The sequence below is a fragment of the Mustela nivalis genome (assembly GCF_964662115.1).
Source record: "Mustela nivalis genome assembly, chromosome: 11".
Lineage (NCBI taxonomy): Eukaryota > Metazoa > Chordata > Mammalia > Carnivora > Mustelidae > Mustela > Mustela nivalis.
The window spans coordinates 47,715,302-47,743,033 of NC_139030.1; the positions used below are offsets into that span (position 1 = coordinate 47,715,302).

Sequence of the window (27,732 nt, forward strand, 5' to 3'; positions counted from 1 at the left end):
CTTTTGTCAATTGAGAGGGCCTATAAGCAGCCTAGTAGCAAGGAGCACACCCAGCACCTGATCTGCTCTCCAAAGAAAGGAACCAGTACTCTTTGGAGAACTAGCTGATTCTAGGACTGGGTCAAGGAATATACAACATGAGCCTGCAATATCTTGTAGTACCGGAAAGTGAGGAAGTGCTCAAAAACAGAACACAATGATGGGAGTATGTCAGAAAGATACAGGAGCTAACTATAGAAGAAACTATAGGAGGAAGAGCTCTTCATGGCCGAAACAGGGAGAGTTTGAGCAATAAATAAAGTAGTGGTGGATAATAATCCACAGTTTAAAATAAACATGATGGGGCGCCTGGGTGGCTCCATGGGTTAATGCCTCTGCCTTTGGCTCAGTTCATGATCCCAGGGTCCTGGGATTGAGCCCCACATTAGGCTCTCTGCTCAGCGGGGAGCCTGCTTCCCCCTATCTCTCTGCCTGCCTCTCTGCCTACTTGTGATCTCTGTCGTTCAAATAAATAAATAAAATCTTTTCTAAATAAATAAATAAATAAATAAACATGAGTCCATACTGATAGAAACAAACGATTAAATAAGTAAGTGGGGGAGAAGAAACAAATCTCTCACACAAAAGAATTCCAAATAATTTGTGTATATACTCTGCCTTAAAGAGGTGGAACATAACTCCCTACTCCCTAAGTGTGGACTTCCTGTAGTGACTTCCTTCTAAGAATACACTGTGGAAAGAGGGAAGGAAGTAACTTCACAGTGGAGAAACTTGTCAATCACTCCACAGCCAGGGATCAAGATTAACATCAACCCATGTTAAGTCATGTTCATACCATGAATACCCTTGATAATGATGTGATAAGAATGGCACTTTACTTCTGTGGGGTTTTTTTTCTCTCTGAAACCCAAACCCCAATCCAGTCATGAGAAAAATATCTCAAAAATATTTGAGGAGCATTCTACAAGATACTTGATCAGTATTCCTCAAAATTGTCAAGTTCTTCAAAAACAAAGAAATTCTGAGAAACTATTAGAGCCAAAGAGGAGCCTAAGGAGACCTAATCACAAAATATAATATGGTGCCCCGGATGGAATTCTGTGAGAGAAAAACACATCAGATGAAAACAAAGGGATTTTGAATAAAATATGGACTTAGGTTTATAATAATGTAGTAGTATTGGGGTGTCCTGTCATGATCTCAGGGTGGTGAGATCGAAGCCCCGCAATGGGCTGCACTCTGGATGTGGAGCCTAAGATTCTCTCTCTCCCTCTCCCCTACCCCCAATTGTGCACCCCTGCTTTCCTCTCTCTCAAAAAAAAAAAAAAAAGAAAGAAAGAAAAGAAAAGAAACTATATTAGAATATGGGAGCTCTCTGTACCATCTGTAACTTTTCTGTAAATCTAAAACTGTTCTAAAATTAAAAGTTTGCTTTAAAAATGCAATAGGAATATGGTAGATGCCACTGTATAGATGCAGCATAATGTTTAGTGGTTAAGAGGAACTCAGCGGCCTGCCTGGGTTCAGATATCAGCCTCACAACCTGCTAGCTGTGCCAGCCTGGGTATGCTAAGTAACTAGAATTACTTTAACTTCTCTGTGCCTCATTTCCTTATCTGTTAAGTGGGTTCTTGGAGGTCTAAATGAGTTATCATATGTAAAGCACTGGAAGTAATGCCTGGCATATAGCAGATACTAAAGAAATGTTTGATTCCATTTATCATTACTACTTTGTTTGGATCTTAATTTGGGGGAGCTCTGTGTTTATAGCTGAATTTTACTGAATCTCCCTTCTTTAGCATACTGATTTTTAGCTGGTCACTCCAACAGTACAGTGTCTATAATGCTTTTTTCATAGGGGGAAATTACTAAGATTATAAAGATTCAAGAGAAAGCAAGGCCAGAACTGGTGGATTGCCACCCCCAGTTTCATGCTATATAAATAGTATTGGCCGAGTGAATGCAGATGCTACAAAGCCTGGCAGGATCTACTTTTTTATGGGCATAGACATGCCACATACATAAATTCTGAAGTTAACTTTATTTGGTTTTTCAGTAGATTTACTATTAAAATGTCTACTCCCCTTTTGATGTAAGGTACTGCCTACAGTACAAATCCCTCAGATTTAGGGGTCAGCATCTAAAATTTTCGTGACATTTGAAACAAAATGGATTGTATTATTTAAAAAATGTATATAAAAACATGTTTTAGGCCTTTTACTTCTCTGCGTGAAATACATACAAACACTGATAGGAAACTCCTTATACATCAGCAGCTCAGTTGTGATAGTGTAATGCGTAAAACAAAGAATTCGAAGTTAGGAATCCTGCTTGGACTCTGGGGTCTTATTGCTGTGTGAACAAGGCAATTCATGTAACCTGTTTGAACCTCATGTCCCACATCTGTAAAATGGTGATAACAAAATGCTTGTCCTGCCTTCCTCCCTTACTTATAGGACTGTTGTAAGGATTAGGTGTGAAAATGAACATGAGAGCTTTTTGTGAATCGTAAAGCCTATACAAATTTTATTGTTCTAGTCATTCTCAGTCTTTTGACCAGATTAAGACTCTAATGAAGCTTTAGAGTCAGATTAGGTGTTGTACACCTTTACTTATTTAATTATGCAATAAGATGAAATCATTTGAATTTAACATGCCTTTGATGGTGTATTTTCTCACAGCACTTCAGTTTTTATGATGTTTTTCTTTGGTGTGACAAAGGAGGGCATTGTGTTTATCTGGAATTGTTTCCTTCAGATAGCAGTTTGAGGAACTAACCTTCAAACTCTTCACCGAAATTAGCTGTATAGAGAACACAAAAGCATATCCCTCTGATTTGTTGTCTCCTTAGGACATAGACCCTATTGTCCTGGAGTAAAGCTGACCAGCAGAGGGTGCACGAGCTTTCCCAGGAGCTGGCCTCAAAGGCGAGCTGGGCAGACGGGACTGGTGTCTGATGATTAACAAGTACTATAAATGAAAAGGTTCTGGCACACCAAAAACAGTTACCAAATGGAAAGAGAGAGCAGCCATAACATCAGGTAACAATGTGGTACTTACCCACCGTAGCTGGTGAATAGGATGTTTCTAGGTAATTGGAATTTGGTATTGTAGCATAGGTTGTCTTCTATGTCCTCCTCCTACTTTTTGTCTTTTCCAGTAGTTGCTTTCCCTTTCAGGGTTCTTTGCCCCCACCTTCAGAGCATCTGCAGTTGTCGGCCTTATGTGGTCTAACAAATTGGAGTTTTTTAAAACTAGTCTTTCTCTGAACTTTTTTGGCCGTAGGGTATTTGGGTCCTGGATCCAACTGGCCACAGCACCCTGCCTGGGTCCCTTTACCAGGCTCTCACAGATTCTATGGCATCTTTTCCTCCATGTAAATGGGTGACCTCTAAAAAAAAAAATGTACAGTTTTCAAGTTTTACTATCACTACTGCCCATACCATTTTTTCCCCCTTCCTTTCCAAGCATGAATCCTCTACCCATAGATATTGTGTAGAGTTTATATACTTAGCGATTATAAAAATATTTTTATGGAGGCACCTGGGTGGCTCAGTGGGTTAAGTCTCTGCCTTCCACTCAGGTCATGATCCTGGGGTCCTGGGATCAAGCCCCGCAGCGGGCTTTCTGCTCAGCAGGAAGCCTGCTTCCGTTTTTCTCTCTTCCTGTCTCTCTGCCTACTTGTGATCTCTGTCAAATAAATAAATGAATAAATCTTTAAAAAAAAAAAACTTTTGGGGCGCCTCCGCAGGGAGCCTGCTTTCTCCCCTCTCTCTCTCTGCCTGCCTCTCTGCCTACTTGTGATCTCTCTCTCTATCAAATAAATAAAATCTTTAAAAAAAAAATTTATGTTTCCTGAGTATAAAGGTTATTTGGGTTTACTTACAAAGAAAAAGAAAAGAACATTTTGGGGACATATTGAAACAATAGAAGGATCTCCCTGAGTCTTTCAAGCAGAGAAAACTGTAAATTCTTCCAGACTTTTTCTATGCATATGTGTATTTGTTTTTATATATATTAATTTTTAAAAATGAGATCTTACTATAGCTACTATTCTGTACCTGATTTTTTCCCCAACCTAATAAATAATTGACTTCTTTCCATATCAATAAATTTAGGTTTATAAGCAACATTTTAATATATATAATTATTATATGTATATTTAAATGTATAGGATTGGGTCCTGCAGTCCATCATGGGGCCTGATCTCACCACCCCAAGATCATGACCAGGCACCCCCCTAACATAGTTTCTGTATTATTAAAATCTTATATTATCATGACAATTTGTTATAATTAATAAGGCAATACTACTACATTATTATAAATCTAAGTCCATACTTAATTCAAATTCCCTTTTTCTTCATTTGATGTGTTTTTCTCTTATACATGTATGTGTGTATATATATATATATATATATATATCTATTATGGATATATAGTAATTTAGTCAGTTTTTTTAGTCAGTTTTCTAAAGATGAGTATTTAATGGCCTACAGTTTTTCAGGATAATGTACAACAATACTGTAACAAATTCTTATATATTGGTCTGCCTAGGTGGCTCAGTTAGGCATCTGCCTTTGGCTTGGGTTGTGATTGCAAGGTCCTAGGATCAGGCCCCACATGGGTTTCCCTGCTCATCGGGGAGCTTGCTTCTCCCCCTGCCTCTCCCTTGTCTGCCTGCTCGTGCTCTCTCTCTCTGCCAAATAAATAAATAAAATCTTTAAAACAAAAACAAAAACCTTATATTCTTCTGATTATATTCTTAGGATATATTTCTAGAAATTGAATTTTCCATCAAATTTATTCTTTAAGAATTTTCATATATATGGGGCATCGGGATCACTCAGTTGGTTAAGTGTCCGACTCTTGATTTTGGCTCAGGTCATGATCTCAGGGTTGTGAGATCAAGCCCTGCATGAGGCTCTGTGCTGAGTGTGGAGCCTGCTTAAGATTTTTTTCTCTCCCCCTGCCCCTTTACCCCCTTAAAAAAAAGAATTTTCATAGATATTGCCTTTCCTCAGGAAAGGTCTTTCAGTGCAGTCTCCCCTAATAATGTGTGAGGATGCTTGTTTTTGCACATCACTGATCACAACAATTCACTTTGCCAAAATGGTAAGACAGATACTTAAGTAAGCCATCATATTCTTTTTATTTTTATTTTTATTATTTTTATTTTTCTGTGCTGAGTGTGGAGCCTGCTTAAGATTTTTTTCTCTCCCCTGCCCCTTTACCCCCTTAAAAAAAAGAATTTTCATTATTATTTTTATTTTTTTAAAGATTTTATTTATTTATTTGACAGAAATCACAAGTAGACAGAGAGGCAGGCAGAGAAAGAGAGAGGGAAGCAGGCTCCCTGCTGAGCAGAGAGCCCAATGCGGGACTCGATCCCAGGACCCTGAGATCATGACTTGAGCCGAAGGCAGCAGCTTAACCCACTGAGCCACCCAGGCGCCCCCATCATATTCTTTTTTAAAAGAATCAGTGGACTTTCCTTCCTCTGTGTCACCCCAGAAAAATTAGTCTAAGGCAGTGGTTTTCCAACTTTTTGATCTCAGGACTCCTTGACACTGAAAAATTATACCAAGAGCTTTTATTTATATGGATCATAGTTGTCAATATTAATGTATTAGAAATTAAACCCAAGAAAAAATGTCAATATTAAGTAATTTAAAAATAACAATAATAGATCCATTGCATATTAGCATGAATGCCATTTTTATTAAAAGTATTTTTTTAATCTTTTTTCTTTTTCCAACTCTCTTTTTTTTTCAAAATCCTTTTCCAAAAGAAAAAAAATTAATGAGAAGAGTGGCATAGTTTTACATTTTTGAAAATCTCCTCAATATTTGGCCTAAGAGAAGATGACTGGATTCATTTCCTTTCTTTTTTTTTTTTTAAAGTATGTTTAACATAGAATGTTTTATTAGTTTCAGGTGTACAAGATACTGATTTAACAATTCTACACATTACTCGGTGCTTACTGTGATAAGTGTAGTCACTGTCTGTCACCATGCAATGTTATTATGGTATTATTGACCATATCTCTTGTGCTGTACTTTTTGTCTCTGCAACTTATTTTATGACTACAAGTTTGCACCTCTTAATCCTCCTACCTCTTTCACTGGATTCTTAGGCTTGTTTCTTCATTGAGTTGTTTATGATATATTGTTCTGGTTTATAAGCATGAAGAAAATCTGATCTCATGCAGAAATGTAAGTGCTTAGGGATGCCTGGGTGGCTCAGTCAGTTTAGCGTCTGCCTTTGGCTCAGGTCATGATGCCAGGGTCTTGGAATCGAGTCCTGCATCATGCTCCCTGCTCAGCAGGGAATCTGTTTTTTCCTGTCTCTTTGCCCCTTCCCCTTGCTCATGCCCTTTCACTCTCGCTCTCTCTTAAATAAGTAAGAACTTTAAAAAATAAAATTTAAAACAATGTAAGTAGTTAGAAAGAGGAGGAGTACTTGAAAGGTCTCTTAGGATGAATGAGAATATTCTTTGATACTATACTAAATTCCAATAGGCAGTAGTTTTGTAAAGGTTAATTACAATATAACATTTGAAACCATGTCAGTGAACTTTTCATATTCTGTTACATTAAAATCCTTTGACTGTCTTGCACTTTGAAAAGATCTTTTACCCAGGCATGATTTTGTGATATCATGTGTCTCATCTGGAATATATTGGTTCACTGAGCTATGCAGTTGACACATTTCATTATACCGTATCAAAAATACCTTTTTCTCATTGGAACAGTGTTTAAGTGTCAGAAAGCTGTTAAGCTCACTGTGGTAGGCACAAGTTTTCTAGAATTCTAATTTTTTGCTTAAAAGCTTGAATTTTATTAATGGCAACAAGTGGTGTCAGTTGTTTTCCTGACAGGCTTATTTTGTTTTTGAGAAAATGCCAAAGTAAAAATGGTGTTCCATGAATACAATTTTTATTGCTTCGTCAAAGAGATGCTTAAATGAAACTGGCTTTTTTTTTTTTTTTTCCCTCCTGTCATTGCATGGTTGGTGAAGAAAATAGTCACCTGCAGTATAGTTTGGTGCAACTGCCTTGATTCAAATGAAGATGCCAGCAGCTTTATCCACCATTGCCTGAGCACCATAGTGCAATTGCCACCACTGTAAAAAATATATATAATATGTTGACATTATTATGAAAATAATTCTGACCTCTTGAAGACCCCCTTAAAGTGTTTTGGACCTCTAGGAATCCCCAGATCACACTCTCAGAACCTCTAAGGTAATTGTAGGAACCCATTCTCTTACCAGAAACTGATGTAGCAATAGTTTGTGCCCTCAATTTCTGGCCAGTGAAATCTGAGAGTAAATGTGTTGAGGAGCTTGTGAGAAAATTTCCCCGTTCCTACAAAGATATAAGGAAGAAATGGTCCTTTTCTTCCTCTGGATATTACCATATTAGTTGTGATACCTGGAATTGCAGCAGCCATTTTGTGGCAAAGGAAACCAGCCTTAGGAAGGAGAGTAATCCTGTTAAGAGCAGGATAGAGAAATGACAAGAACCTAGGTCCTTGCTGACATTATGGAACTAAAGATGAAACCACACCTAGAGCTTACCCAACCTCTGGACTTCTAGTTATGAGAGATATTATTCTCTTATTATTTAAGCCAGTTTGGATAGGGTCTTCTGTTACTTGCCATTGGAAGCATCCCCCAAAACATTTTTTGTTAGCATGATGAATATTTTTTAGTGTCTGGTGGCCATTTGCATTTCTTTTGTGAATGTTTATTGGTGGCATTGGTGTATTTTGTACTGAGATCATTTCTAAGCACTTCCTAAGCATTCCTTAGTATTTTTTAAATATTCCTTACATATTAGTAATACATTGTAGTGTTTTGCAAGTATCTCCACCAGAGTCTTCTATAGCATATCCTCCCATACATCTTTTAAGCAATCTATTAGTCTTTTTCTTTCCTTTTTTACTTTATAGCTTTAGTATCATGTTTAAAAGAGTCTTTTCTACTCCCACTTTTAAGTAAGTATTCACCTGTATATTTTTAGGCCTATTGAGTATTTTTTACATTAAAAACTTAAACTTACCTGGAATTTATTTTGGTGTTAGGTATAACATAGGCATATAACTTTATTCTTTCCAAAATAGGTAGCCTTTTTCTTTCTTTCTTTCTTTTTTTAATATTTTTTTTTTAAGTAATCTCTACACCCAAAATGGGACTCAAACCTACAACCCCAAGATCAACAGTCCCATGTTCCACTGACTGAGCCAGCCAGGTGCCCCTTTACTTCTTTCCATTCTTTCTTCCCTTCCTTCCCTTTATCCCTCCCTCCCTTCCTTCCTTCCTTCCTAGTTCTAGTGTAAGGTGGGGCTCAAACCCACAACCCCAAGATCTAGAGTCATATGCTCTCCTGACTGAGCCAGCCAGGCTCCCTGGTAGTGCATTTTCTTAATACACTTTTTTGATTAGTCCACCTTTAACCACTGCTTTGAAATACTAGCTTTATTTCAAGAATTCTTCCATACATTTTACCCTAGTTTCTGGACTATCTATCCTGTTTCACTGCATTGACTGTATATCCTGGCACTGTAGACAGAAGATATACTTCCTTTATAGTGTATTATAATGTCTGGAAGGGTAAGCTCTTCTCTACCCCCCTTAACCCAATCCTACCACAAGTAGCATCACTGTTTCCCTTCCAGTATTTTCCTGGCACTTCCTACACATTTATTCTTCCAGATGAACTTTTAAATTATTTGTTCAAGTTCCTCAAAAACATTTTTTGGAATTTTGAGTGGCATTTCTCTAATTTTATGGATGGTTTTGTTGAGAATTTGCATTTTTACAATATTGAATCTTCAGCTTCAAAAACCCATATATTGTCTTCCTATTTATTAAAATTATCTTCCACGTCCCTCTGTAGAGCTGTATAGCTTTCTTCCTATCAGTCCTGTATATTTCTGGCTAAGTTTATTCCTTCGTATTTCATATTACTTTTATTGCAGTCATAAGAGGAATCTTTTTTCCTATATATTCTCTATTTTTGCTATTGATATTTGTTAAAAAAAAAAACTTACAAAAAAAAAATTCAGCTCTTATTTCCAGATAGTTTTGGCTTCTTAAAAAACAGTAAGCACAAAGGACACTATCATTTGTGGTAGTACAATGTGTACTGTGTGATTTATGAGGTATGAGGTTCTGCTTAAAGAAAGAGAACATACCAGAAACTATATCTCAATGAGCATGATCTTTCCAAGCTGGTTATATTGGGAGTCTATATTTTTCTGGCAAAAAAACCCACAACAACTGACTCAAAAAAAAAAAAAAAAAAAGGTATTATCCTAAAGCAAAGGGTTTGACACCACTAAGGATATGAAAAAGAATCAATAAGCTCCAATCAGAGAAAGACGGTAATCATCTGGTTCCACTCATATGAGGAATAGAAGAAACAACACAGAGGGGAAGGGAGGGAAAACGTGATGGGAAGAAATCAGAGAGGAAGACAAACCATAAGAGACTCTTAATCATAGGAAACAAACTGAGGGTTGCTGGAGGGGAGGGGAGTTGGGGGATGGGGTAACTGAGTGACAGGCATTAAGGAGGGTATGTGATGTGATGAGCACTGGGTGTTACATGCAACTGAGGAATTGCTGAACTCTACCTCTGAAATTAATGATGCACTATATGTTGGCTAATTGAGTTTAAATTTAAAAAAATAAAAATTAAAAAGAATCAGTAAGCTTGCTAGAAGGATATTTTCTGAAAATGGAATTTCAGAGATGTTTATTACTTTAATAAGTAGTAATCCCTCAAAGTGACTTACTTGAAGGGTCAACACTTGTTTTGATGCACAGGTTTACTTCTTAAACAGCATCACTTTTTAGACATGCTTAGTGTTACCAGGTGGCAAAGAAATGGCTGACAGGTTTTATGTGGTTTTGTTGTTGTTGTTTTAAAAGAATCATCATTTAATCATACTGTTTTTATATTAAATATGATTCATGTTGCCCCAGGCAGTATGGATTGGCAGTGTTTCAACTGTTGGGAAAATGGAATTTGCCAGTCTTCTAAGATCATTTAAAATAAACAAACAAATTTCTTTTCATCCACATTATGGATTTAAAAAGCATGTGTGGGCTAACCTTGTATCTTAATCACCGTTTTAAATGTTTCTATAGAAAATGTGGTGCTGAGCTCTTAGCAGTTGAGTTACAGATGATGTTAGAAATAAGACCTTTTAGGTTGAAGATTACTGAGGTTTCTTTACATGATGTGATCCTTGAAGGTTAAGAATATAATACTCACTTGTGATGCCTGTCTGGCTCAGTCAGTAGAGCATGCAACTCTTGATCTCAGGGTTGTGAGTTCAAGCCCCATGTTAGATGTAGAGATTACTTTAAAGTCTTTAAAAAATACATATATAATATTCTCAATTATTTTTAAGCAACTTGCTATGGCATTATTATTCATGGACTTCAGAAAATTATTCTTAAATTTACTGATTTTTTTTAGTTTATATAATTTCTTGCAATAAGGCTTATTATATTTTAGGAAAGGAATGTTCATATTTTTTTATTTCTCTGGGTGAAGAGTCCGGCTGTAGGTCAGAATCCTGGTATTTCAGACCTGACTACAGGCAATTACAAGACTTTTCCTGGAAGGCCTAACAGGAGGAAGCTGCCATTTTCACCGCCAGTGCATTGCAGTTTTCTGGGGGGATTGTAGTCAAGGCTCCCCTGGGCAGTCATGCTCAATAATGGGGACTGCTGCTGAGATACTTTCTCCACTTTGGCTCAGTACCATTCCACTCCTTGCTCTTCTACCCCCACCACCAACCCCCTTCTAGCCCATGCATCTATGGAAAGACAGGAGACAGTTTCCCCCATCAGTGCTGCATCTACGTGATCCTCACCCAGTGCCGTTCCACAGGGAAAAATATAACACTCAGAGCTGGTGCTTCTCTTTGCCTCTTGTTTGCCCTGTTGCAGTAAGTAAAGGCTTGACTGTTACTTTCAGTTTGGCTTGTTGTCTTCATTCCCCACCTCAAAACCTGATTGCTTAGCAGTGGGAGGTGGGAATTTTTTGTGTGATACATTTTTTTCCTTTTTAGGCTTTAAGGGGTGCCATTTAGAAATGTTTCTGGAATTCACCAAATAGTAACTTGACTTTACATTTGTGAAGTACTATGTAGTTTATAGTGTTCTGTATAAGAACTTTGTAACTTAAGAATTATCTGCATTTTACAAATGAGCCAATAGGTTCAGGCAAAGTAAGTGACTTTTCTAAAAGTCATGATAATAGAGGGTTGGACCAGGACTTGAATTTGAGGCTTCTTATATACTTGGTTCAGCACTTTCTACTTTACTTCCCTACTTCACTGGTAAATTAGTTTTTTTACCTTCTTGGGAAGCTGGGACTACTTTAAGTCTGTTTAAGCTAAGCAGCACAATGGAAGGCTTGGTGCTTTGGTGTCCTTGAAGCCCTGTGGAAGTTGTAAGATGAACCAGACTAATGATAAAAACAATAATATCAGCTAAAGTTTATTGAACACTTACTGTGTACCCAGCAGTATGTCACATATATGTGTTACATAGATCACCTTCTCTGACCTTCCTAAATCTTCAAATAATCTTATTAGCCACATTTTGAGGAAATTGACATTAACAAAGTTAAATATCATATCATAGGTTGTGTGGTAGCAAGTCGCAGAGCCTGGATTCAGCTTAGTCCAAAACCTTTGCCTCTTCACCTGAAATTGATTTCCGAGAAGACTTGAGGTGATTCTACCCTACTTTGGGGGTATTTCAGCTATTAAGGAGAAATAAGAGGAGAATTCTCTGGAACAGAATCTCCTAATATAGTATTTCTTAATATTGAAAAATGTATACACCTCCATTTAAAAGAAAAAAAAAATTCTTAGGCCCCTGGGTTGACTTAAATTGACGTATTGTTACACAAATCTAGGTATAAGCTCCGTGTTCAAGTATAAAGTATATAAGCTCTTGTTCAAGTATAAAATCAAAGGACAAATGAGGGACTTTTGGGTGGCTCAGTCACTTAAGCAACTGTCCACCTTTCCTCAGCTCAGGTCATGATCCCAGGGTCCAGGGATAGAGCCCCACATCCAGCTCCTTGTTCAGTGGGGAGTCTGCTTCTCCCTTTCCTTCTGCCTTCTGCTCCCCCTGCTTGGGCTCTCTCTCTCTGACAAATAAGTAAATGAAATCTTTAAAGAAAAGTGCAGATATAATCACAAAGCCAATAAAATTCAAATTTCCACCATAATGTGACTGCTGATGTGTTACCAGAACCCAGTTGTAGCTCTCATTATTAACAAGGTACTGACCTCCACCACACAGGTTCTTTTGACTTTAGCCCAGCTTTACTATTGTGCGCTATGTGTCTTCTCAATTCCCTCACCACTTTTCTCAGTTTGAAATACTGCAGAATCTTTGACAGTATATTCAGATGCATCATCTCCATATTATATAGCTGTGCTGCTTGTTGCCATCAAGATCATAAATGCAGACATAGGTGCTGAAATCAAGTAGCAGTGATACATTTGCTCCTTTTGATTTTATTTTTAGATCATTATCATAATATAAACATGATTTTAATAAATTGTCAGAAAAAAAAAATTGTCAGTAAGACCTGAGTTTGACAAACCCTGTTTGTTCTTTTGTTTTTAAATGTGTGTGGGGTTTTTTTTTTGTTTTTTGTTTTTTGTTTTTAAATAATCTCTACACCCAGCAAGGGCCTCTAACTTACAACCTCAAGATCATGAGTTGCGTGCTCTACTGACTGAGCCAGCCAGGCGCCCCAAAACCTGTTTTAATAGATGTGTTTGTTACTGAAGAGCAAGGAATGGAAATCTATTATAATGACCTTAAGAAGGTTAAAATGAGGTAGTGAATGGCAGTCCATGTTTTAGCTTTTGTCTACTCTAAAGTGTTTTTATTTCATAGGTGTTTATAACCTTGTGGTTCTTTCTAGCCACACTTAAGAGCTTCTCATTCAAAGCAGGATTTCCTTCTCATTGTTACAGTGTCACAGTTTTTGTTACTAGGTGACATGGGTTATCCAACTCAGAAGGCCTAATTACTAACCAGTAGGTTCTATTTCTCTTTTCTTCCCCTTATTTCTTTTCTTTTCTTTTTTTAGATTTTATTTTTAAGTAATCTGCACATCCATCATGGTGCTCTGATTTACAGTCTTGAGAGCAAGAGTTGTATGCTCCACTGGCTGAGCCAGCCAGGCGCCCCCTCCTTTCCCCTTATTTCTATTTACCCCAGACTTAAGCCACATCATGTCCATCAGCTACATCTCGCTCTCCTCCCTCCTTTTCCTCTGTCCTCTTTATTTTTCATTTCTGGTCATTTTGGGCTTACTTTATAGTCATCATTTATATTCTCCCTCAGTTCCACCATCTTAAATCACCACTACTTTTTGTACTACCAGCCTGGACAGGCCTAATACAGATAAAAACAAATATATTGCCCCCAGACTGCCAGATGATAGAGGAAATCCTATAACAGGTCTGTCAGATTAATTCTAGTTGCAGATAATAGAAAACTCAGATTGGCTTAAATAATTGAGGGAATGTATTGGCTTAATAACTGAAAAAGCCAGAGGTGGGTTGGGCTTCAAATAAAACATAACCCAGCTGCTTAACAATGGCACTGAACTTCCTTTTATCTTTCCAGTTTTCTTTCCTCAAAGTTAGTTTCATCCTAAAGTTGTACCATTGTGAGACCTGGCCACTCAAGTCTCTAAGATGGCTTTTGTTGTGTACTAAACTGTGACCCACCCCCACCCCAATTCATACCAAAACCCCAGCCCCCAGAATGACTGTTATTGGAGATAGGGCCTTTATGAAGGTAATAAAAGTTAAGTGAGGTCATAATGATGGGCCCCTAATCCAATAAAATTGTGTCCTTACAAGAAAGAACAAGATACCAGAGAGATTTTCTCTGTCCACAGCATGCAAGAGGGAAGGCCATGTGAGGATGCAGCTGTCTACAAGCCAGCAAGTGATACCTCACCAGAAACCAACTTTGATACCAGTACTGTGAGAAAATAAATTCTGGTTTTGGTCATGTCTCCATGTCTTTACAGACTCAAAGATCTCAAATCCATGAGCTATTAATGGAGAGTGAGTGGTCAGGAGGCAACCAGTAAGTGGTTGCTAATTTGAGTTGCAACTTCAGTTGGGCCAGTTAGCTGTTAACATTCCTTTACTCAAATGTTGTTAGTTTTATTTTCCATTTTTTTTCTCTGTTCCTCCCTCAAGTTCCCTACCTTGCAGTCTCTTACTTTACACAAGGATTATAACATTGGGAAAGGACTTCCACTACAAACTTACCTGTTCTCACTCGTGAGAGAATGAAATTGTTCTAGACACCTTATGTGACTGACACATTTTTGGTGTCCCTTCCCTTCCTTCCACTTCTTCTTCTTTTTTTTTTTTTTTAAGATTTTATTTATTTATTGACAGAGAGAGATCTCAAGTAGGCAGAGAGGCAGGCAAAGAGAGAGATGGGGAAGTAGGCCCCCTGCTGAGCAGAGAGCCTGATGTGGGGCTCGATTCCAGGACCCTGGGATCATGACCTGAACCAAAGGCAGAGGTTTAACCCACTGAGCCACTCAGGTGCCCCCCTTCCTCCCACTTCTTAAAGCTTGTCAACAATTTATCTCTTTCCTTTTTTTTTTTTTTTTTTTTTTTTTTAGATTTTATTTATTTATTTATTTGACACTGATCACAAGTGGGCAGAGAGGCAGGCAGAGAGAGAGAGAGGAGGAAGCAGGCTCTCTGCTGAGCAGAGAGCCCAATGCAGCTTAATCCCAAGACCTTGAGATCATGACCTGAACTGAAGGCAGAGGCTTAACCCACTGAGCCACCCAGGCACCGCTTCCATTATTTTCATTATATTTTTCAACATTGGATTTTCTTTTATTCTACAAAGATGCTTAAGATCTTTGCAACTTAACAAATACTCTTCTTTGATTAGGCAACACCTCAAGATGTGTTCCAGCTTCTCTCTTTTCCTTTCTACTGCCTGTGATAGTCATCTACATTTACTACCTTCCCTACACTACCCCATTTACCTACTTATTCCTCAACTCTGCCTTCTGCTGGCACAGCAGGGTTTTTGTTGTTGTTTTTTAATTTTTTATTTTTATAAACATATTTTTATCCCCAGGGGTACAGGTCTGTGAATTGCCAGGTTTACACACTTCACAGCACTCACCAAAGCACGTACCCTCCCCAATGTCCATAACCCCACCCTCCTTCTCCCAACCCCTCTCCCCAGCAACCCTCAGTTTGTTTTGTGCGATTAAGAGTCACTTATGGCTTGTCTCCCTCCCAATCCCATCTTGTTTCATTGATTCTTCTCCTACCCACTTAAGCCTCCATGTTGCATCACCACTTCCTCATATCAGGGAGATCATATGATAGTTGTCTTTCTCTGCCTGACTTATTTCGCCAAGCATGATACGCTCTAGTTCCATCCATGTTGTCGCAAATGGCAAGATTTCATTTCTTTTGATGGCTGCATGGTATTCCATTGTGTATATATACCACATCTTTATCCATTCATCTGTTGATGGGCATCTAGGTTCTTTCCATAGTTTGGCTATTGTGGACATTGCTGCTATAAACATTTGGGTGCACGTGCCCCTTTGGATCACTACGTTTGTATCTTTAGGGTTGTTGTTGTTTTAAATATTTTGTTTATTTATTTGACAGAGAGATCACAAGTAGGCAGAGAGGCAGACAGAGAGTGGGGGAGGCAGGCTCCCCTCTGAGCAGAGAGCCCGATGTGGGGCTCGACCCCAGTACCCTGAGATCATGACCTGAGCCGAAGGCAGAGGCTTAACCCACTGAGCCACCCAGGCGCCCCTGGCACAGCCAGGTTTAAAACATTTTGATAAAGGTCAAAACCGATTATTTATTTTTAATTTCTCTTTTTTAATATTCTTTAATATTGATCACATAAGCTGGCTCCTCTTCCTCTACCTGTCTCCTAAGTTTTGTGTTACCATGAGTTCCATCAGTCTCATTTTCTTTCTCTGTCAGTTCATCATGACTTCATCTACCACCTGTAAACCAGTGACTTGCCTCCCAAATCGACATCTCTACCAGTGCCTGCCAGTTACCTAAATTCATCTCCAACTGTCTGTTGGAAATATCCACATAAATATACTGTGGGATCCTTAACACTTGTCATGTGCAAAATGAACTTACTGTCTTCTTTTCCCTACCACCATCCCACCATTACCTACCTTTTTTCTGAACTCTGTCTTGATTAGTCTCATCCTCTACCCCGCTACCAAAGCTAGAGATCTTGTTCCGTATCCAAATACGCAGTTTCATCCTACGTATTTGGCTTCATCCTACTTCCATGTCTGATCATTTCAAAAGATCTTATTGATTTTGCTTCTGAAGTCTGTCTTGACTTAACTCCTTCCTTGATTATCATTTTGTCTTCTCTAGTTCCCATGATTTCTGACAGATTTTTGTTATTTGGCACCCTCCTTTAATTAATTCTATATAGGAGTGTTTCTCAGTCATTGATGTGCACCAGGATCACATGAAGATTTAAAAAGCTGTACATGCACAGTCCCAGAGCTTTGATTTTCACTAGTCTGCTATAGGACCGCATGTTTTGTAGTATAAAACAATCAAAACAATCTTTATAAAATACAGATCTAATCATGTGGCTCACCTGTTTAAAACTCATCAGTTGTTGTCAGTGCCTACAGAAACTGCCTAGGGGTGCCTGAGTAGTATAGTCAGTTGAGCTTCTGACTCTTAGTTTTGGCTGGGGTCATGATCTCAGAGTCGCGGGATCGAGCCCCAGCTCAGGCCCTATGCTCACCATGGAGTCTATTTGAGACTCTGTCCCTCTCTTCCTCATCCTCTGCTGTTCCCTCCCATGGGCTCTCTCAATCTGTCTCTCAAGTAAATAAATAAATCTTAAAAGAGAGAGAGAGAAAGAAAGAAAGAGAAAGAGGAAAGAAGGAAGGGAGGTAAGGAGAGTGGGAGGGAGAGAGGGAGGGAAGGAGGGAGGAAAAGAAAGACAGCCAGACTCCCTAGTCTGGTATAAAGATTCCTTATTATCTGGCTCTGGCATAAATTCCCAACCTTATAAATACCTCCCCATCCCCACGCTCACCTGCCCCTCACATCATAAGCTGTAAGAATACAAAGTTAATTTTTTTTTTAAAGATTTTATTTATTTATTTGACAGAGAGATCACAAGCAGGCAGAGAGGCAGGCTGAGAGAGAGGAGGAAGCAGGCTCCCTGCTGAGCAGAGAGGCTGATATGGGGCTGTATCCCAGGACCCTGGGATCATGACTTGAGCTGAAGGCAGAGGCTTTAACCCACTGAGCCACCCAGGCGCCCCCACAGTTAATTTTCTAATATAAGCTTTTAATTTTAGAACAGTTTTAGCTTTACAGAAAAATTGTGAAATTTGTATAACTACCATATACTCCATACTGAGTTTCCCCAACTATTAACATCTTACATTAGTATGGTCACAGTTAATGAACCAATATTGATATATTTCTGTTATCTGTTCACTAAAATACATAGTTTACTCAGATTTCCTTAGTTTTCACATATCCTTTTTCTGTTCTAGGCTCTAAGGACACCACATTGCATTTTTTTTTTTTTTTTGAAGACTTATTTATTTGAGAGAGAGAGAGGGAAAGAGAGCATGAGCATAGAAGGAAGGGGCAGAGGGAAAGGGAGAGAGTATCCCAAGCAGACTTGGAGCACGGAGCACAGAGCCTGATTGAGGGGAGGGTGCTCAATCCCAGAACCCTGAGATCACAACCCGAGCCAAAGGACACTCAGTTGACTGCACCACCCATTGCAATACCACATTGCATTTTAGTCATCATGTCTTCTTAAGTTCCTCTTGGCCCTTACAGTTTCTCAGATTAAATTGCTTTTTGATGACCTTGACAGTTTTGAGGAATACTGTTCGGTATTTTATAGAATGATCCTAAATTAGGGTTTGTCTGATGTTTTTCTTATGATTAGACTGGGGTTATGGATTTTGGGGAGGAAGAAGAACACAGAGGCAAAGTGCCATTCTCATTATATCATATCAAGAGTACATGCTGTCAACATGACATCCACTATTGATGTTAACTTTGATTACCTGACTGAGTAGTGTTGGTCAAGTTTCTCCAGGGCAGAGTTAAGTTTCCCCTCTTTCCTACTGTACTCTTTAGAAGGAAGTCACTATGTGTAGCGCACACTTAAGGAATGAGAAGTTATGGTCCACCTCCTTGAGGATGGAGTATCTACATAAATTATTTGGAATTCTTCTGCCTGGGAGATTGTCTGCACTTATTATTTCCTGCACTTATTATTTATTCAATCAATCATTTATATCCATATGGACATACAGATACTTTATTTTGGGGATTATAACCCAAAACTATTTTGTTGCTCAAAGTGTTTCAACTTTGGCCATTAGGAGCTCTTTCAGTTGGCTCATATGTCCCTTTGACGTACCTCTGTCATTGTGGGGTTTTGAATTTTGTTTGTATTGTTTTCTTTTTGATTACTTCCTTACTTTCTGGGACTAAAAGATGCTTCAGGCTCATCTTGTATATTCCCTGCCTTAGGCCTAGCTAGCATTTCTCCAAGAAGCCCTAGTTCCTTTTGTTAGAGAATGGTATTAGAAACCAAGATATGGGACTCCTGGGTGGCTCAGTAGGTTAAGCATCTGCCTTCGGCTCAGGTCATGATTCCAGGGTCCTGAGATTGAGCCCCGCATCGGGCTCTCTGCTCATCAGGGAATCTGCTTCCCTTCCTTTCTCTGCCTGCCTCTCTGCCTACTTGTGATCTCTATCAAATAAATTAAAAAAAAAAAATCTTAAACTTTGTTCTTTAAAAAAGAAAGAAAGAAACCAAGATCTGGTTGCTTCCTGGGCTTGTTGCTACTGGGATGTGGTAGCTTCTAGGCCTTATCAGCCCGCGGAGTAGGGAACTATATGTTTGTGTACTAACTTGTGTATATACATATCTACAAATATTTCTACATATAATATCTGTATTTATATTAAGTTAAACATGAGTTCATACTGATGATTCCAATTCTAATCTATTACTATATGGATCATTTCAACCTTCTCCCTCCATTTGTTTGTAACCCTTGATTCCCAGTGAGAAACTTGGTCCGTTCCCACCATCTACTATCTATTTTATAGTGGTTTCAGAATTGTTAACCTCCTTTCAACTGGAATATATGCTTATTATACTTCTTCTTGCCTTTAAAGACCCCAACTCATTTTCAAATTTACTTTAATTAGTATCTTTTTCCCAATTACTTTTTATTTCCTGAATTTAGCATATGCTTTCACACTTCTTTGTCTTTAATTGTGCCAGTCCCTCTGCCTGAGACACCCTGGTTTTTGTCCTTATCTCTTTGAAATATTGCCACTCATTCTTCTAGACCCAGCACAGATTTTTGCCTGTACCAGGAAACTTTCCCTGGCCACTGCAAATAGACTTCAGTCACTCATTCCTCTGTGCTCTGATAGTACCTTATATCCACCTCTACCACATGTGTGTCAGGACTATTTGCATTTCATTTCGCTTCACTTGATGGTACGTTTCTTGAAGGCGGAAACCAAATGGATTTGTCCCTGGATTCCCAGGACTTAACACTATTGTGTTATATATTGTATGTTAGAAATCCTCTTGGATGAAAAATAACAGAAAATCTAACCATGGTTAAAATATTTAAAGATTTTTCTTACCTACAAAGAAGTCCAGAGGAAGGTGGTAACTAACATTGGTTTACCTGTTCATTGGTGCCATCAAGAATCAGACCCCTTGGGGTGCCTGGGTGGCTCAGTGGGTTAGCCGCTGCCTTCGGCTCAGGTCATGATCTCAGGGTCCTGGGATCGAGCCCCACATCGGGCTCTCTGCTCAGCAGGGAGCCTGCTTCCTCCTCTCTCTCGGCCTGCCTCTCTGCCTGCTTGTCATCTCTCTCTGTCAAATAAATAAATAAAATCTTTAAAAAAAAAAAAAAAAAGAATCAGACCCCTTTCCTTCTCTGCACGCTGCAGAGGAGGAACACTTCCCTCTTATGTGCACTGCTTCCTGAGCTTAGATGCATTGCATCTAAGTTCAGGAAAGAGGTAGGGTGAGTTTGTGCCAGGAAGCTATCCTCTGGTCCCTTTCCTTCCATAGGGAAGAAAGACTTTAGCCCCTTGGCAGACTTTTTTCATCCAGAACTTGGTACCATGTCTCCTCTAACTGCAAGAGAAATTAGAAAGCTGAGTTTTTAGGAAGACTAATCTTTTGAATGAGAACAAGATGTTGGAATAATCACAGATGCTCCAAGTAGTCACAAGACTGCAAGGAAATCAGGGATCTGTTTCCTATTGGTTAAAGGACCTGAGGATTGACAGAGGACCAGTCCAAGAAGTCTCTTCAAGACAAGAGGGAAAAAAATGAATGATCCCAGTGCTCCCACTGTGTGGAGTACCTCACCGTTACAGGTTCATCTGTTGAGGAATCTAACATACTCTGGCCACCCACTCTAAAATCTTAGAGAATTCTGTATTGCTCTGGAAACTTTCAGCTTGTCTTCTCGTTTAGAAATCGTATTGTTCCTATTAACTTTACTTTTTGTTCTTTGGCCCCTTTTCTAAGTACCATGCCTCCTATGCTTTTGCAGTCAAAATGTTTCCTGACAGCCCATGGTAAGTTTGCCTTGCTTTTTTTTTGCAAGTTGTAACTAGTTGTAACTAGTAACATAACTTCTACTACCTAAATTCTATGTTCTTTTGAAATTAAGGAGATACAGTCATTTGGATACCTTTATTCACTGTATTTCAGATTTTTTATATCTAACAACTATTTATGATTTGAATTTTTTAATAATGTTCCATTTTATAACAGGGCAGCCTTATTGACACATTAGTCCAAAACATGGCTGGGTAAACCCTGTGTACAGGTACAAGTACCTCCTGCCATCTGGTATACCTAGAGATAGGGACCTTTGTAATGAACAGGAAAACAGAAGTCTCGTTAAGGGACAAACTACATTAATCTCATCCTTGTACATTTTTTTACTAGAATTTTTAAGGACTGATAGCACATAAAGTATATATGTAACTTAGTACCCTTTCTCAGCCCACCAAATCTGATTAATGCCTCTAGAAATTAAACAGTGCATACAAACTTGAAATGCCGGGTGGATGAGTTAAAATAGATTTCATTCTGATCCAGCATCATGATTTTGGAAACAGCTTCCAGAGTAATTTGAATGGTATGGATTGAGGCAGCTTGGAGATGGAGTGACATGAAATCCATTAAAGAAATAACTTGTGAATCCCAGTAGCTTCTAGTAAGTACCTGGTGTGGCCACCTTTAAGGGTGGTCATGGTGAGCAAACACTGAGCATGAGCTTTCCATTTTGAAGCTGCAGAGTGACTGATGTCATAGTGTGATCAAAGTGCTCTGTAAATACTTACTGTAATTATTGTTGTTGTTCTGTTCTTGCTAATAGCCTTATTTATACCCTGAAATTATAATCATCCAAACAAAGATGAAAACAAGATGTATGAGTTTTCTGAGCTGTTTGCCTCACAGATGGTCACCCTTGGAGTTCTCCAAAATTGCTAGGGTTAATTGAAGCTTCAGTCTTCACTGCAGTGTAGTTGATACTTAAGTGTTTCTTACCTGTAGTCTCTCACTATCCAAAAACAGTACAACAATAACACTTTAATTTGCTCTCATTAATGCTAGCCTCTCAGGTAATGTTAGTGCAGTTTTATCTAGATGATGTTTGTTCCTCTGAATGAAACCTTTGTACCAGCTACCCAGCTGAGAAGAAAAGCTAAACAGTTACAAAGAGAAAAATACAAATGTCTCACTAATTTATTTATTTAAAAGATGTTCAGAACCCAGGAAACATCAAAGGGGAGTTAACTTTTAAATGGAGGGCAGGCATTTAGTGTGTGATTAACAGTGGTTTCTTTCCCTGAGATTTCACTGAGCTGAGACAACTGGGAATCATTCTTGGGGAGCCTAACAAATAGTCTTTGCTCAGAGCCAGCTGACTGCTCCAAGGATAATTGTTATAGACTCACACAAACAGCAGTACTGTTTGCTCTAGTTCTTTGGTGCTCTTCTAGCAGTATTGAGATGTAAAAAGGCAGTCATAGGATCAAGCTTAGATAGAAAGAAGTAAGTCCTTCTTTGCCTCTACTCCTCAGCTGTGTAAAAGTAGAAGACCAGTATTCAAATGTTCCATTATTTAGGTGATGCAACAGCGCTTTGTCTGTATCTTGAGTTTGGAATACTGGAAAAAGAATAACTATGCTTTCCTAAATCTGGGCACTAGTGTCTCCCATTGGCATTGCTTCCTATTTAATTAAGGCCCAAGAGAAGAAACGGAACTGCAAAAGATGAAGGGGGTAAGGAGGGAGAAGGAATTCTGGGTCTCCTTAAATTAGTTACAACAAATTAACAACTTCAGTAAAGACTGGAGAATCAGGGTGCCTGGGTGGCTCAGTGGGTTAAGCCGCTGCCTTCGGCTCAGGTCATGATCTCAGGGTCCTGGGATCGAGTCCCACATCGGGCTCTCTGCTCAGCGGAGAGCCTGCTTCCCTTCCTCTCTCTCTGCCTGCCTCTCTGCCCACTTGTGATCTCTGTCAAATAAATAAATAAAATCTTTAAAAAAAAAAAAAAAAGACTGGAGAATCAGTGCTGTGATCCTTCTAAGCATGTGTGGTGTACAAAAGTAGAAAGCAAATGGGTGAACTGTATGTATGTGAATAGCAAAGATGTAAAAAAACAGAATAAGGAAACAGAGTCTGGACTCTCCAGTTAGACTGACTGGGTTCAAATTGAAGTGTCATCAGTTATGGATTGGGTGACCTTAAACATGTTCTTTTATGTCATCCTGTATGGACTTTTCCTCTATAAGGTGGGTATAAAAGCAGTACCCCTTGATAGGAAAATAGAGGTTAAATAAGATAATACATGTAGGGGTGCCTGGGTGGCTCAGTCAGTTTAGCAGTTGCCTTCAGCTCAGGTTATGATCCCAGGGTCCTGGGACTGAGTCCCACGTCGGGCGCTCTGCTAGGCAGGAACCTGCTTCTCCCTCTTCCTCTGCCTGCAATTCTCCCTGCTTGTGCTCTCTCTTTCTGTCAAATAAATAAATAAAATCTTTTTTTTTTTTTTAAGATAATACATGTAGAAAAAAAATGAAACAAGATGGGATTGGGAGGGAGACAAACCATAAGAGACTCTTAATCTCACAAAACAGAGGTTTGCAGGGAGTAAGGGGGTAGGGGGAAGGTGGTTGGGTTATGGACATTGGAGAGGATATGTGCTGTGGTGAGTGCTGTGAAGTGTGTAAGCCTGACGATTCACAGACTTGAACCCCTGGGGCTAATAATAATACATTATATGTTAATTTTATATATATACACATACACACACACACACACACACATATATATGTAATACCTGTAAAGTACTTAGAATAGGGCCTTCAGGGGCACCTCAGTGGCTCAGTCCTTTAAGAATCGGACTCTTGGGACGCCTGGGTGGCTCAGTTGGTTGGATGACTGCCTTCAGCTCAGGTCATGATCCTGGGGTCCCGGGATCGAGTCCCACATCGGGCTCCCGGCTCCATGGGGAGTCTGCTTCTCTCTCTGACCTCTCCTCATTCATGCTCTCTCTCATTGTCTCTCTCTCAAGTAAATAAATAAAATCTTTAAAAAAAAAAAAAAAAAAGAATCGGACTCTTGATTTCAGCTCAGGTCATGATCTCAGAGTTGTGAGATCCAGCCCCATGTGGTGCTCCACACTGAGCCTGCTTAGCCTCCCTCTCACCCTGCATGCATGTCCCCTCCCCCTCACGCACTCTCTCTCTCTTCTTTCTCTCTCTCAAAAAAAAAAAAAAAAAGAAAGAAAGAAAGACGAAATAGGGCCTCACACATGGCAAATATTTGACTCTTTTATTAATTGAGATTTACATGAAAGATAAACTGGGATTGGGTATTTATTCCTTAAAGACTTTTTCAATTTTCAGAATTTAGTATGGAGTATTTCCTTCAACTGAAATTATCCTTTTTATTTTAAAAGTACTTAAAACTATTATTCTACAAAAATTAAATTCACAATTACTTAAACACTTTTTCATGTTTGTAACATGAAATATCCTTGTACATTACATATTCTGGTAGAATATGGTATAGTTTGTTGGTATGTAAGACAGGTGAATCATTGTGAAAAGGGATCCATTTTTAGTAGAAAGCAAATCATCTAGCCAAAATTTGGAGGTAGGACAGAGATCTCTTCCTCATATGTCAACCTATACCAAGGCGGCTGCTTTTGCTACACACAATGTGGTAGCAATGATGAGTCCAGAAAAGTGGTATAAAAACTGTCTTCTCCTTGGCTTGTCATACTGTATGTGGAACCTGAGTCATTTTGTGTATTTGTGCTTTTCCGTGTATTCTGATATAAGTGCACACTTAGCTATATCTAAGCTGGCAGGAAGTCTGTCAGCATTTCATGACATACTTCTGTATACTTATAAGTATAGTATTGTTATTGATAATGAAATTCTGCCATTCTGATATTTGTATGAGCTTCAGTTCCTTTCTGAATCTGTTCCTTTGTGATTTCTCTAGCCAGTTAACTACTCATGACTGAGTCATGGCATTGAAATCTCAGGGCCTTTGCCCTAAAGTCATGCTCATTCTGTTTCATTTTGACCCTAAAGTCATGCTCATTCTGTTTCATTTTGACCTTGACAGGACTTGATAGGAAGAACCACTCTGGGATGGTGAGCTGCAGTTGGGAACCTATAGGCAAAGTAAGTAAAGGAAATACCATTTGATTGTATGGACTAGAATTGGATATGGCAGAATTAGTTTAAGCTAAGTTAAATGAAGGATGAGGACCTCAGAACTCTTCAGGTGCTTCCAGCAGTACATAAAAACTTTCTGAACACCAAACAAGGATTTGCGGAGATTTTTGTTATCTTCATTTTGCTCTGCTCTGAACTGGAGGAACTCAAATTAAATATCAGCCTTAGCAGTGAGCACACTAAAACATGCCTAGAAAATTCTTACCTGTGTTTCTCACTTTTAGATAGCCTCAAGTTTTGTTTCTGACAAACACTTGATAATTTGAAACTATTATGAGAAACACTAAGTCTGTTAGAAAAACTGCATTGTAACTATCTGGCTAATATTCAGACCTTTATTTCATACAAGTATACTACTTACCCAGGTTATATTGGCCTCATGAAACAGAATGATAAGTATTCTGTCCTCTATTTTCTGAAAGAGTCAGTGTAAGATTAGTGCTATTTCTTCCTTAAGTATTTAATATTCACTAGTGAAGCCATAGAGGCTTGTAGTTTTCTTTGTAGGCAGATTTTTTGTTTATTTGGGGTTTGTTGTGGTAAAATGTATGTAAGATTTACCACTTTTATCTTTTGCAAATATACAATCCAGTGGCATTAAGTATATTCACATTGTTGTGTAAGTATCACAACTATCTATCTCTAAGACTTCTTATTTTCCCCAACTGAAGTCCTATACCCATTAAACATTTAATTCTTTCATGGCAACCTACTACCATTCTACTCTCTGCCTCTATGAATTTTTGACTACTCTAGGAAATTCATAGAGGAGGAATGATACAACATTTCTCCTTTTATGATAATTGGCTTATTTCACTTAGCATAATATCTTCAAGGCTCATCCATGGTACAGCATGTGTCAGAATTACCTTCTTTTTAAAGGCTAAATAATACTCCATTTTATGTATATGTCATTTTGCTTATCTGTTCATCTTTTGGTGGACACTCAGCTTGTTTCTACCATTTGTCAGTTGTGAATAATGTTTCTATAAACATGGTATACAAATATGTCTTCAAGTCCCTGTTTTCACTTGCTTTGGGTATATATCCAGAAGTAGAATTGCTGGATCGCATGGTAGTTTTATGTTTAATATTTTGAGGGATTGCTGTACTGTTTTCCACAGCATCTGCACCATTTTACATTCCATCCAGCAATGCACCAAGGTTCTGATTTCTCCACATCCTCACAAATACATTTTTTAAAAATAATAGCCATCCTAATGGGCATGATGTTTGTTTTGCTTTTAATTACAAATTTAATTTATTTAGTACATTTGGGGCTATTTAAATTTTTTTTCTTGCACTGTTTTGGTAAGTAATTATTGGTAAATTGTGGTTTTGAAGGCATTCATCCCATCTATAAATGGAATAAAATTTTTCATAATACCTCCTTATTAGCTTTTCAATGCCTGTAGGGTCTGTGGTGATGTCCTCTCTTTTATTCCTGTTACTAGAAATCTGTGTTTTCTGAAATACAAGTGCTTGAGATCAGTCTTGCTGGAGGCTTATTAGTTTTATTAAAGAGTCAGCTTTGACTCTGATTTTCCCTGTTTTATCCACTTTCTGTTTCATTGATTTCTACCTTTAGTTTCTGTTACTTCCTTCTCTCTACTTACTTTGCATCCTATTTACTGTCTTTCTAGCTTTTTAAGATTGAAACTGGATCATTGGTTTGAGATCTCTCTTCCTTTCTAATAGAAACATTTAAAACTATCAATTTCCCTCTAACCATTGCTCCAGCTGCATCCCATAAATTTTAATATTTTAAGATTTCATTGTTATTTAGTTCAACATATTTTCTAATTTACCTTAAGACTTACTAACTCATGTAAATCTGACATATAGGTTATTTAGAAGTGTGTTGCTTAGGGCACCTGGGTGCCTCAGTTGGTTGGGCATCTGCCTTTGACTTAGGTCATGATCCCAGGGTCCTGGGTTCCAGCCCTACATAGGGCTCTCTGCTCAGTGAAGAGCCTACTTCTCCCTCTCCTCCTTTTCTTGCTTTTTTTCGCTTTCTCTTTCTCTCTCAAATAAATAAATTATTTTTTTTAAAGTGTGAAGCTTAATTTCTAAATATTTGGGAACTTTCTAGATATCTTATTATTATTTAAAGTTTGAATAAAAAAGCAAGAGCCAACATTATGCTCCTATAAGAGAAGCACTTTATGTATATTTTTTAAGAGAAGCACTTTAAATGTAAACATATAAATGCAGTTAAAATATATATATAATATATAAAACACTGCATAAGACATCTGGTCAGGTTATATTAATATCAGACAAAGTAGACTTGAAGAAAATAGGTATTACCAGAGATAAGGAGGAATATATTAATGAGTCAATTCATCAAAAATATTAACACTAGGGGGTGCCTAAGTGGCTCAATTGGTTAAGCGACTGCCTTTGGCTCAGGTCATGTTCCTAGAGTCCTGGGATCGAGTCCCGCATCGGGCTCCCTGCTCTGCAGGGAGTCTGCTTCTCCCTCTGACTCTCCCCCATCTCATGCTCTCTGGCTTTCTCAAATAAATAAATAAATAAAATCTTTAGAAATATATATATTAACACTAAATATTGTTATGGCCAGAAAGCATACCCTGTAGGATTTTAATACTGTGGAATATACTGAGACTTGTCTTACAGCCCTGCATGTGTGGTGTGCCTTGGCAAATGTTTCATGTTCACTTGAAAAAAAATGGGCATTTGGCTATTACTAGATATAGTGTTCTTTCTGTATGTCATTTAGGTCAAGTTGATAATATTTAATTCTTCCATATCCTAATTGATTTTTTCTATTGTTTTCTTAATGTATTATTTATTACTGAGAGGGGGGTATTAA

At 38.3% G+C, this 27,732-nt stretch overlaps 1 protein-coding gene across 7 annotated transcripts in view; it reads left to right on the top strand.

Moving 5' to 3' along the window:
- The window catches only part of METTL8 (methyltransferase 8, tRNA N3-cytidine), an 86,371-nt gene that overhangs the window by 7,923 nt on the left and 50,716 nt on the right, over positions 1–27,732 (top strand). For 5 of the 7 annotated variants that reach the window (XR_014300247.1, XR_014300248.1, XM_082689181.1 and 2 more), the window contains exon 2: positions 24,784–24,842. The exons of 1 other annotated variant lie outside the window; for it this stretch is intronic. Coding sequence is in view for 3 of the 6 variants with exons in the window: in XM_082689177.1 (XP_082545303.1) it covers positions 24,810–24,842 (33 nt within the window). In the remaining 3 variants the exon portion in view is untranslated. Of the gene's footprint in view, positions 1–2,851; positions 3,042–24,783; positions 24,843–27,732 lie in introns of all 7 variants that reach the window. One more of the 7 variants, XM_082689178.1, reaches the window with a different exon arrangement.